General features: G+C 40.4%; 1 protein-coding gene across 2 annotated transcripts in view; it reads left to right on the top strand.

The window, feature by feature from the left end:
- The window catches only part of CNTNAP5 (contactin associated protein family member 5), an 801668-nt gene extending 789486 nt beyond the window's left edge, over window positions 1-12182 (top strand). For both annotated transcript variants that reach the window (XM_077766729.1, XM_077766728.1), the window contains exons 22-24: window positions 6482-6700; window positions 8622-8693; window positions 11235-12182. In XM_077766729.1, coding sequence (XP_077622855.1) covers window positions 6482-6700; window positions 8622-8693; window positions 11235-11431 — 488 coding nt within the window. In that variant the 3' untranslated portion in view covers window positions 11432-12182. The remainder of the gene's footprint in view (window positions 1-6481; window positions 6701-8621; window positions 8694-11234) is intronic.

The following is a 12182-nucleotide window of genomic DNA, read 5'->3' as shown; positions in this document are numbered from 1 at the left end:
TGGGTCTGGAACACTGTGCCCCCCCCCCCCTTCATGTGTGGTTGTTGTATATTCATCACTTAAGCATTGATTTGAAAACATTTAATCTAAGCCATCTTTCCTAAACCAGTGTTTCTCAAAGTGTGGTCCGTGAACCCTCCCTGTCATAAGTGTGTAAGAATGTACTTTAAAAGTGAAAACTCCAGGGTACGTCCACACCAGACTGACCTATGGCATGATGAGAGATCTAAGAAAAAGCTGTTTTCATGCATTTCGCTGGAAATTCTTTTGCACACTGGGTTTGCTCACTGCTGTCCAAGGTTGTGTCCAGGATCTTTTCTGTGCCCTCATGGCAATGATCTGCCCCTACCGTGAAGGCTTATGGCCTGATTAGGTGGTCCAACATTCTAATCCTCTGAAATGACTGAAAACTCAGAGATCAGGACATGTCTGCCTGCCAGCAGTTGTGAAGTCCTCGGTCTCACACGGAGCATGGTTGCCGGTGGTGGCCAATAAATAGATGGAAGTTTTGCACTGATGAAGCAGATGTTACCCTGCAGTTAAGGGACAGAAAGGCCTTCTAGGCCAAGTTTATGCCTGTTCAGGCAAGATGAAGCAGCTCTGGTTGTGGGCAGCGCTGTTAGGGCTGGATGGGTGGGTGCAAGATAGCTTGTGAATGACTGTAAGGCACGCCACAGAGGGCCGTTTCTTTTCATGTTACCAGTAGTCAATACCTACAGGTGTAAGTATGACGGAGTAGGAAAATAAAAAACAAAAAGGAGGAGGATAAGGTCCATGAGACATAGGTCTGAGGCCATGGACTGGTGAATTTGTACTTGGTCATATGTCTTAGTTTGCATAACTGGTGATTGGCTATAACTGTCCCCCACTTTCTCCATTCACAAGGATGAATATTTACACACGATATACAAATGAACATACCGTGGAAAACATAAAAGCATTAAGTAAGTGTCAAGTATTTTTTTTAAATACAGTTTAACATTCCCCTTTAAGGATTAAAATCTGTATCTGAAGGATATAGTTCTTGGCCTTGGAATAGTCCTGGTAGTTAAGTTTTCAGACTACTTCTCTCTTGCCTGAAAGCCACAAAGGACTCTGGAGGGAAAAACTCTTCACTTGTATATACTGTTCACACATTCCATTAACATCGGCTTCCTTTATTTATAATTTATGTTGGTACAACATTTTACTCTTCTAAGCCCGGGTTGGATGGGTCTGCACAGCTTGTATTTTGACACTTTAGGATTCAAAAGTCATAAATGGCTTTTGACATATAGTAAATGTCATGTAACATCCTGAAGCTGTGTCTATTTTTAGCAAATGGCTGATCTTTTCTTCTATTTTTTTTAATATCCAGAATAAACTTCCTACATAAAATTAGCCTGGATTGGCTCAACCATGATCTTAGTGTCAAACAATTTTGACCATGTGAAGTGTTGTGCATTCTGTGGCTAGAAGAAGCCACTGGCTTTAATAGAGGGGGCATAACTTTGCTTTGAAGAGATGAGTGTTTCCAAATTAATGTAGAGAGTCAAGTTTTAAACTACTTGAAGAAGGTCTATAATAACTTAACCGGTCAATTCATTCAGAGTTTTGGTACTACGTGTCTTCAGTTTTTCTGTATGACGTGGAAATTTAACGCAAAGACTTTACAGCAAGTCCCTCAACATTTACATCTTTGTTCTCTCATATAAAGGCAGTTTACTTTAGCATGCTGAGGGCCATTGAATCTAGGTAAAGGAGCCTGGAATGAATGAGTAGTTGGAAGAATAAAGATAATAATTACCAACTGCAATAAGAATAATAAGAATAAATGCATTTAAGGGCACTGAACTAAGAATCAGGCTTATTATGTTTATTTCCAGCACAATCCATGTGCCCAGTACTCCTCATCACTATTTTACAGTGGACAGAATTGAGGCTCACAGATGAGGAAAACCAAGTTACATGTGCAAGTGCATGATTCATCAACTCAGGCCCGTCTCGTTTCCAATCTGTGCTTTATTTCAGCATCCCATGGTGCTTTTACATCAGTATTTGAGGGCAAAGGGGATAGACTCTAATGAGAATCAGAAACCATATTTCAGTGATGTTTGAAGTGTGCTGAGAGGGAGAAACTCAGTTTCAAATAAGACATTTTGTAGGTTTTTCTTTGTAAAATACCTGTGGTTCCTTCAGGTGGTAGTGTGTAGTGTGAAGAGAAATCTTGTCCTTCTCCTTGATGGTTGGATGTGACTTTTAAGTGAGAGCAGAAAATGATGAGAAAAGTGAGAAAGAGAACAGCAGCATTTTCCACTGGTGGGGCTTTTGTGTATATTGTTGTTCTGCCATTTTTGAGTAGCCACATTCATGGTTGAGTTCGTCTTCCATTTTTCATTCTGTAGCCCACACATGCAATAGTCCCTCCCTAATTCCTTTTGATTCTAAGGGAACTGTAACCTAAAAAAATAAAATGAATTATGAAACACATTGTGTATTTAATATAATACAGAATTCAGTAAATTCTGACTAATAAATTGAATCAAATGATTTGTGCTTTCCTTAGTTTTTGCAACTTATTTCTTCTTAGTAATGTATCAATATCTCATTCTATCCCGGATATGTTTGGGGAGTTTTTTGGGAGGCAGCATAGCTCAGACAAAGAATTTGGCCTTTCAAATGGAAATCCAAAGCACAATACACCCTGTACCACTCAGAGTGGCTAAAATAAAAAAGGCAAGTAACAAGTATTGGTGAGGATATGGAGAAAAGAGGACCCTCATGAACTGTTGGTGGGAATGTAAGTTAGTGCAACCAGTGTGGAAAACAGTAAGGAGGTTCCACCCAAAATTATAAAATAGAACTACCATATGATCCAGTGAAATGCTAATTCAAAAATATATATTCACCCCAGTGTTTATTGGTACATTATTTACAATAGGCAAGATATAAAGCAACCCAGATGTCCCTGGACAGATAAATGGATAAAGAAGATGTGGTATATACAATTAAATATTACTCAACCATACAAAGAATGAGATAGTGCCATTTCCAGCAAAGTGGATGGACTTAGAGGGTATTATGCTACACAAAAAAGTCAGACAAAGAAAGCAAAGACCATATGACTTTACTTGCATAAGGATCTAAAAAAAAACAATACTAATGAATAGACAAAAAAATCCTCTGAAAACAAATCAGACTCATAAATACAGAAAACAAATTGGTAGTTGCTGGAGAGGGGAGGGTTGGGGAATGGGTGAAATAGGTGAAGAGCATTAAGAGGCACAAAATCCCATTTATCAAATAGTCATAGGGATGAAAAGTACAGCATAGGGAATGTGTGACAGGTGATACTTACACTTACGGTCAGCATTTGGTAATGTGTATACTTGTCAAATCACTATGTTATATACCTGAAATTAATATACTCTTGGAAGCCAACTAAATTTCAGTTACAAATAAAAGGAATGACAACACAAGAAGTTAGTATTGTCACCTCCATTTTCTGGTTGGAGAAACTGAATTCCAGAAAGGTTAACTGACCCGATGATCTGCAGAAAGTGGTGGAGATGGAACTCATACTAGGTGTTTCCAGCAGGGGGGAGGTTAACTGAATGGAAAGAGTTAAAACAAATAGTTTGGCATTTCAAGTTATAACCTCAACTTTGGTTGAGCCTCAACTTTGCCACACGGTCCTTTTTACATCTTTTAATTTTTCTGTGTGTTGGTTTCTTCACCTGTGAAATTTGGAAGACAGAAACAAGTATCTGGAAGAAACTTTGAGGGGAAAAGAAATAATACTTGACACACAATTATTGCATAGTCACATAGTAGGTGCTTAATAGATCATGAGTGTTGAGTACTTGTGGCTTTTAAGGTTTTTTAACAAATGATTACTCCTTACTGCATATTAGTTAACAAGGTCATTAGAAGGAAAATTAATTCTAACATTTTTTTCCTCTCCATGTATGTAAAGATCTGAGAAATCATTATATCACACCTCATACTGGGAGTGTTTTCTCCTATCGAGGATTCTTGTCCCTTTCATTTCTTTTCAGAAGCATCTCCAGGTTTCCATCTTTACTATACATCTAGAATAAATGCACTTTCCTAGACATAAGACTTTGCTCGAAACATCTCTTCCTAAGGAGAAAATGTCACTTTTTGGCACTAACCCCAATCTGTCCATGTGCTGATCCTTGTACTTGGAGCACGTATTGCTAGCAGTCACTATAGTGATGTCCTCTGAAGACCTTGGCCTGATATAAGCTTCTTTCTAACTGGGTTCTGGGAATAAGATCTGGCACTTGTGACTTAGACCCTTAAGGCCTAGTGACATTGACATGTCACTTTCTGCTGCTTTGAAATCCTACAATGCAAAAACTTCATGCCAGTTTATGCTTTTCTGCTCTTGTCTTCTGCCTCTTTCGCAAAATGCTCCAATCTCTAATTCAACTCCTTGTTAACCTCTAATCAGTAGTGAATGTGCATTTGGAATTACAGCTGCGTACATCACATTCTAGTGCCATTTGAGCAAAAGCACCCAGTTTTCATTAAAGAAAGTTTGTTGGCCTGAAGACTATTGAATAACAATGTTTAAAAAGTCTCTTCTGAGACAAAGTCTTTTAGAGCCCATATTAAGAAATAAACATATGATGATCCTTTAATGAGTAACAAATATATACCACTACTATGGGGTATTTATTGGAATCTGTAGGATATTTATTGGAATCTTTGGAAATCAGCAGTTTCCTCCTCTGCCCCAATGTTCTTTTACATTGACAGATGGGTCACTTCACATCTCTATTGAATTTTCATTATCACTGCCTGAGCAATTCTCATGAAATTACAGACATTCAGGGGGAGGAAGAATAACCCACAGAGATACCTGAGTCCCCATCCTCAGAACCTGTGAATATGTTAGGTTAAATGGCAAAGAGGAAGTAAGGTTGCAAATGCAATTAATGTTGCCAATTAGCTCATTTCAAATAGTGAGATTATTCTGGAGCATTTGGGTGAGCCCACTGGAATCACAAGGGTCCTTAAAGTGAAAGAAGAAGGCAATAGAAGAGAATTAGAAGCAGATGTAGCTGTGGAGGAAAGCCCTGCACCATAGCTGGCTTTGAAAATGGGGGGAAGGGACAATAACCAAAGGACTGTGGGTGTCTCGAAGGAAGTAGAAAAAGGCAATAGATTACCCCCTAGAATGTCCAGAAGAAATGCACCCTTGCCAGCACCTTGATTTTAGCCTGGCAAGATCCATGTCAGATTTTCATAGAATTTTAAGACAATAAATTTGTGTTGTGTTACGTTGTTTAAACTGTTTAGGTTTGTGGTCATTTTTTTAGTGGCTACATAAAATTAATGCACATAGTTTCTTTCATTTTTTTGGTAAGAAGAGAGGGATGATAGACTGGTGAGGTTTACATGGGTGTTGAAGGCAGAGACTATAAGGGCAAAACTAGAAAAGGCATTTTTAAGGGATATTAATTTCTCTTTTTCTCCCATATTCTCATCAAATCTCTTTCTGATGCTGCCCCCAAAAATTCTCACTTGGAGATACATGGAGGCACTCTTTGACCATATATAGATTTGGACTAAATTATAATCTCCACCAGGTAGAGAGGGACGCCCCTGCCCTCTTCCTGAAAATAAATCGATTATCATAATAAAATAACGATTTGAACCATCTAGTGGGTTGAAACTATTGTGCCTTAAGAATAAAAGAAACAGCCCATGTTTATTGCGTTTTATGTAATTGTATCACAGCAATTTGTTTAAATGATCTTTGCTGAGTAATCTTACTACAAATCTTGGAGAAAATAAGACATTTGATCTTCCTGTGAATCATCAATGATTACCTCTTCACCTTTCACAAAGACTCAAAGATACTTTGGAAGATTGCTGTCAGAAAATCAGTGCTCCCCAATCACTACCCTCAACAGAATTAAGCAGGTAAAAATCTTGAATATGGCCAATTTATACAGACCTCTTAAACACTGAATGCGAGAAACTTCTGGAAGTGCCACTTTGACTTCTAGTCCCTCTACCTCTTTTCACGCATTTTTCCTTGTGTCATTTTTGAGTGTAATGTTGTAATGAGCTTTGTAGTGTGCTTGAACTCATACCAGCATCCATAGATTAATGGTGATGGGGATAAAGAAATAAATTTTATAAAATATCTAGAGTGTAGAACAGATTTATTAAGTCTTTGTTACACTTCATAAAGTACAGGAATGAGACTTTAGAAGTTTGGAATGTTATCTCAGAGCAGAGATGGCCCTAACAGTTTTCTATGATAGGGGGTTGATATCTCAATGCGAATAGCAGGGGTAAGTTTTGGGAAAAGGAGAGAAAGAGAAACCAGGGACGATTTCCCTTACTATAAAAAATTACAAGGCAATTTCTGGAATTTTAGACCTGATTTAAAGAGGATATGAGGCGTAGTTTGAAAAAGAGAACACACACACACACACACACACGAGTGTCTTCCATCTTGCAGAGCATCTTGGAATGGATTCTGAAGTTGCCAAAGCAAACACCGTGGGTTTTGTTGGATGCTTGTCTTCAGTCCAATACAACCAGGTAGCACCCCTGAAGGCAGCCCTGCGTCACTCCACCATTGCACCTGTGACTGTCCAAGGGATCCTGACAGAATCCAGCTGTGGCTCCGTGGTGGATGCGGACGTGAATGCCGTGACCACAGTGGACTCTTCATCAGGTACAGTGCACCTGCCCTCCTTTGACAGCAAGACTTTTTTTTTTTTTAAGGAATGATAATTTTTTGATGTTTATTTATTTTTGAAAGAGACAGAGACAAAGACACAGAGCACTAGAATCCGAAGCAGACTCCAGCCTCTGAGCTGTCAGCACAGAGCCTGAAGCAGGGCTCGAACCCATGAACCATGAGATAATGACCTGAGCCGAAGTTGAACGCTCAACTGACTGAGCCACCCAGGTGCCCCTTAATAGTACTACTTTTAATATCTTCAAGAATTTTCCAGGTTTAAGACTAGTATTACTCAAGACCTTACTTTACATGATCACTGGTAGTTAAGAATTATGACTGATTTCTCATGGTTGAATTTTATATATATTAAATATAATCCCACTTTTAACATGATGAGTGGTTAGAACTAAGTGAATGTTTGCACATATATATAATCACTACAGTTTAAATGACTACCACCCTGAGAACTGAAGAGTTTAGGAAGAGATAGGCAGACTGGTTGTTGAACTCATATAATTCATGTGATTATAATCAACCTTCCTTAACAATGGGAAAATCCCACCACATTATCATTCATATATCTTCTCTTACTTTACTGCTCCCTAAAACACCTCTTCTCTCTTTCCTTAGTCACCATCATCATGGGGGACTTAAAGCATCCCTGGGATTTGTTTTGGTTTAATCAAGTGTGGCAATCAGTTGCCAAATAAGTTATTAATTATGAACGAAGGAAGGGGATTGAGTTTTGCTGTTGCCTATTCGTCACCAAGCTTGGTGTTTTCTTGCCAGCAGTGAGGCATAGCAGTTGACTAGCTTTGATGTAAATTCTGAATCTGCCATGGATGAACTATAGAACTCCAGACAAGTTACTAAATGACTAGGATTCTAATTTTCTGTGAAATGGGAAAAATGATACTCATGTTCTAGGCATTTCTTGAGGATGCAGTGACAATGATGACAGCTGCTATAGGTCCTGAAAATTGCATATGCACCATATGCTTACATATTGGTACCAATTGGTACCACTTTTAATACATTTGCAGAGTTGTTATTTAAAAATATTTTTGGGGGTGCCTGGGTGGCTCAATTGGTTAAGTGTCCAATCTTGGCTTCGGCTCAGGCCAGATCTCACAGTTTGTGAATTTGAGCCCCACATCAGGCTCTGTGGTGACAGCGTGGAACCTGCTTAGGATTCTCTATCTCCCTCTCTCTTCCCCTCCCCGACTTGGCATGCATGTCCCCTCTCTCTCTCTCTCTCTCTCAAAATAAACATTTAAGAAAATGCTTTATAGCTCAATGTCACCAGGCCAACAAGTGGCAGAGTAAGATTCAAATCCAGATCTATGTGCCTTCAAACTTGATGTTCGTTTTCTTCTACCATATATGTTAACATGCATATAGTGAACTCCCTCGCTTCATCAGTGAGGGTTTCCTGGGGGTGTTAATCCTCCAACACTTTTGTCTTTCTTGTCAATGGGCTCAGAATCCTTATGCAGCTAACAAAACCTCTGAAGCAGACAGAATATGGGTGCTTGAAGTAAGAGGCCATTGCCATGAATAGGGATGGTCCAGCAAAGCAGAGAAGAACATCTAGGTTAGGGTGAGAGATAAACTGTAGGCAAGAGCAGATATGGGTGGGTTCCATCATCCATTTTAGCCCATTCCCTTACAGCTGTCATAGAAGCCAATAGTCACAAAACTATGGGGTGGAAGCTGTATACCTCAGATGACTTTTCATGTGTTTGTTTGGGTTCCTTAAAAAAAAATGCAAGTTCACAACTGTTAGGAAGCACTGGGTCTAATCCACAGATGTGTCATCTAAAGTCCATATTGTTGACCTTCTAGTACTTTGAATGAAGAATGAAGCACCATGTTGTTTGTTTTGTTTTGTTTTGTTTTTTACTCCTTGCAGATCCCTTCGGGAAGACAGATGAACGGGAACCACTCACCAATGCAGTTCGAAGTGACTCGGCCATCATTGGAGGTAAATCATTTATTGTTGCTGAAAGCAGAGAGGACACCAATGATTCCGTACTTGGAAGAGATTTATCTGATCCCTTCCTTAATTATGGCCATCCAGCATCCAGAGCCCAGCATGATCTGTGAGACTGGGAGGGAGCCTTTTCGAGAATAGTCATGGGTGCTGTGTAATCGAAGGCATCCTCTCCCCCAGCATCTACAGTTCCATGTATGCATCCTGCTCCTGATCCATCAGGCAGCTGACTACTGAGTCAACAGCTGGAACGTTTACTTAGCAACAGGCAGCGTGCACCCTGTGCATCTCATGCAGTTGTCAGTTTTCCTGAAGCACAAACAAAGCCCACCAATAAAACATATGGGAAGGAGCCATGTTGGGGTGGACAGATGGGTGAAGCCCCAGACCTGTCAGTTTTCTCCAGCAAGTGATTTGGGTTGGATCTAATGAGCAGGGTGAAGCCCACAGGACTGGCGTTTCAAATCCAGCAGCACATATGGTTACGGATACAGATCTTGTCTCCTCTGCTGTGAGCTTAGCTCTCCCTCCCGCCTCCCCAGTCTTTCCATTTTCTCACTGCCTGTTGGTCTCACCCCTTTTTTCCTGCCTCAGCCTGGCTGCTTCCTCGAGTGGCTTGTTTTTCCCCACCTTGTCCTTGCAACACAGAATGATCCCCAAACCTCAATCAATGTAAGACACTCAGGAGAGACTAAGTTCATTGTCCTCCAGGAACCATAGCCTGAGCCGGTGCCCCCATCACTGCCTTGTGGCAGGCCAGATGAACTGATCCACACCAGATGGAATTCTTTCAAAAGTCAGCACTATCCATTCATTTAACTTCTATTTAACGAGTCTCAGCTATGGGTCAAGTCCTGTGCTAAGTATAGGAATCCATGGATGTTGACATCAATGAACCAAGAGCCTGGTGCGAGAGGGGACTGGTAAACAGAAAACAATGGAGCTAGCAAGTAGTGTTTTGAGGGAGGAGGTACAAACGGCTGTGGGAGCACCAAGGTGCCCCCTTACCATCTGACTGCGAGGAACGAAAACCGTGACCTTTCCTTAAGGAAGTTCTTAAAATGTCTGACCTGAATTTCTGCTTCAGGGAAGAGAGTCCGATTTGATTTTTGTCTGGCATCAAGAAATGTAAGAAGGAATGTATTGACTGTTTCTCTTCCTACAATTTCTCATTTGACATGTGGAGAAGAGACTTTTGTGACTGCTGACATTTCCCACCCAGTTACATGCTTCTGTGAGTCTCTAACAGCAGGAAAAGCATCCCAGCCCCTTGGGAAAAATCCCTCTACCTCTGAGCAGTCTGTGTACTAAAGGACTAGAAACCAGTTCTGTATTTCATCTTATAAAACTGCAGCCCACTCACAGGAGCCACTCACTGCCACCCAGTTTATCATAGGTTTGTTAACTTAGGTGGTTTTACTCTGCCTTATTCTAAAATAGTCACGGAAAATGCTGTATGAAGGTTTAGGAATATTTTTTAAGAAGTAAGCAATCTTAATGATGGCCCCAGCTCTGTTACAAATTGGTAGAAGATGTGCATTCAATGTATTTAACTCTCAAGTATCCATGCTTATGGAAACCACAGTGTAGGATGCCCAAAACTAACTTTCTAAAATAAACCTATGTTGTCACTATCCATTCAACTTGGAAAGAGAAACAAAACAGGAGAATATACACTTTCTGGGAAATAAAGTTATATTTGAATATCTTAAGTACTTCTCAAATATTTGAATGTTTAAAAACGACATTCATGTATAGATGCATTTTCCCTTTTAAAAGTCACCAGATTCTACGTATGCACCCTCTTTTTGCTGACTGTGCTCTTTGCATCCCGAGAGGCTTCCTGGAAAAGGGAGGGACAAGACCTTCGAGTCAGCGAGGGCAACTTGCCGAGTAGATGCAGTAAAATCACATGCGACCCAAGCAGGCGGGAATCTGATGTAACTGGAAGAGGTCTGCTGTTTCAGCTGACTCTGCATCTCCGGACAACCGATCACCCCATCTCTGCACCGGGCCATGCCTAGCAGAGGGCAGAGCAGTGGAGGAATGCCCTACGTGTTTGGGAAGCCTTCCATTATGTAACAAGTCATTTTTAGCAAAGCAAATATACACCCTAAAGGAATTCACATCACCAGAAGGTGTACTGAGGTCTGGGATACTTCGGTATGGTTTCCTAGGGTGCTGAAGTAGTTCTAAAATATTTAGTTGCAAGGTGACAAAGAAATTACAAACAATTACAAAGATTCTGTGCCAATTAAAAGATTCTGTCACCTCTTTAAATCAGGTCTTGAAGAAACACCTAAGAAATCCTTTTCCAGGATGATTACATATTTATATGATGGCATTCTCTGACTTAGACTGGCTTGAAAGCATTTTAGCTGGTCTTCATTTCTGGGCAAGAGTCTGTGGCTCTTCGTTTGGTTAGTTTCGTTTCGGTCTGCTGAGTGCCCAGTCTGTCTAGACTGAACCATCTCTTCTGAGTAGACGATCCATGATGATTTCCTTATCTCTTTCTTCCCACTTTCTCAACAGGAGTAATAGCAGTGGTGATATTCATCATCTTCTCTATCATCGGCATCATGACCCGGTTCCTTTACCAGCATAAGCAGTCACACCGTACTAACCAGATGAAGGAGAAGGAATACCCAGAAAATTTGGACAGCTCATTTAGAAATGACATTGACTTGCAAAACACAGTGAGCGAGTGTAAGCGGGAATATTTCATCTGAAAAACTGCAGGGTCACCTAATATTCTTTGGGTTGTTGTTAAATTTTTTTCTCCTATCTCCTATCTTTTCCTTTTGGTCATTCTCCTTTTCTCATTTGTTTGCCAATTATGTTTGGCACACCCCTGTATCAACCACAGCATCTACCTTCTTGACCCAGCCCAGAAGACCAGGCAGCTATGGCCACTGCCTTCCTTTCTGACAAATCTATGGTGGTGATAATGATCACTCAACAGACTGACTTTACTCTAGACAAAGAAGAGACACATGGGTGTACATGTGCATATTTAGTTCTGTATTTCTAGTTTCTAGGTAAGATGCACTCTTTAGTTCCACAGCTGTTTAGTCTTGCATTAAACCTCAGGCTTATGTTGAACCTGAGCTCTGTGACTTAGGCATATGACAGTCACCCTTGATATTCTCCCCCATCTCAAGTTCATTCCTACCAAGGAACTCAGGGTAGAGAAAGAAGATGCTAAACACCTGATTTGCTTCAGTGGTAAACTTTCAAATGATCAAGAGAGGTTTGTTTTGTGTTGATTTTCCTTATCAGAGGACGCCCATTTCCCAACTCATCACCCTTTTTCACTTGCACTCTTCTCCCCTGAGTATTTCAAATATAAAATTCCTGATTGTAGTGAGTCATTCCTTTGCTCTTTTCATACATACCACTCTCTCCTGGGGCCGACACTTTAGAACAGCCCACAATAGCGTAAGCCTAATGGAAGCATGGAAAATAGTAGCTTGAAACTAG

The sequence above is a fragment of the Crocuta crocuta genome, unplaced genomic scaffold, assembly GCF_008692635.1.
Source record: "Crocuta crocuta isolate KB4526 unplaced genomic scaffold, BGI_CrCroc_1.0 scaffold5, whole genome shotgun sequence".
Taxonomy (NCBI): Eukaryota; Metazoa; Chordata; class Mammalia; order Carnivora; family Hyaenidae; genus Crocuta; species Crocuta crocuta.
Note: the sequence above shows the minus strand (reverse complement) of the source record. Positions and strands in the feature narration are given on the sequence as shown.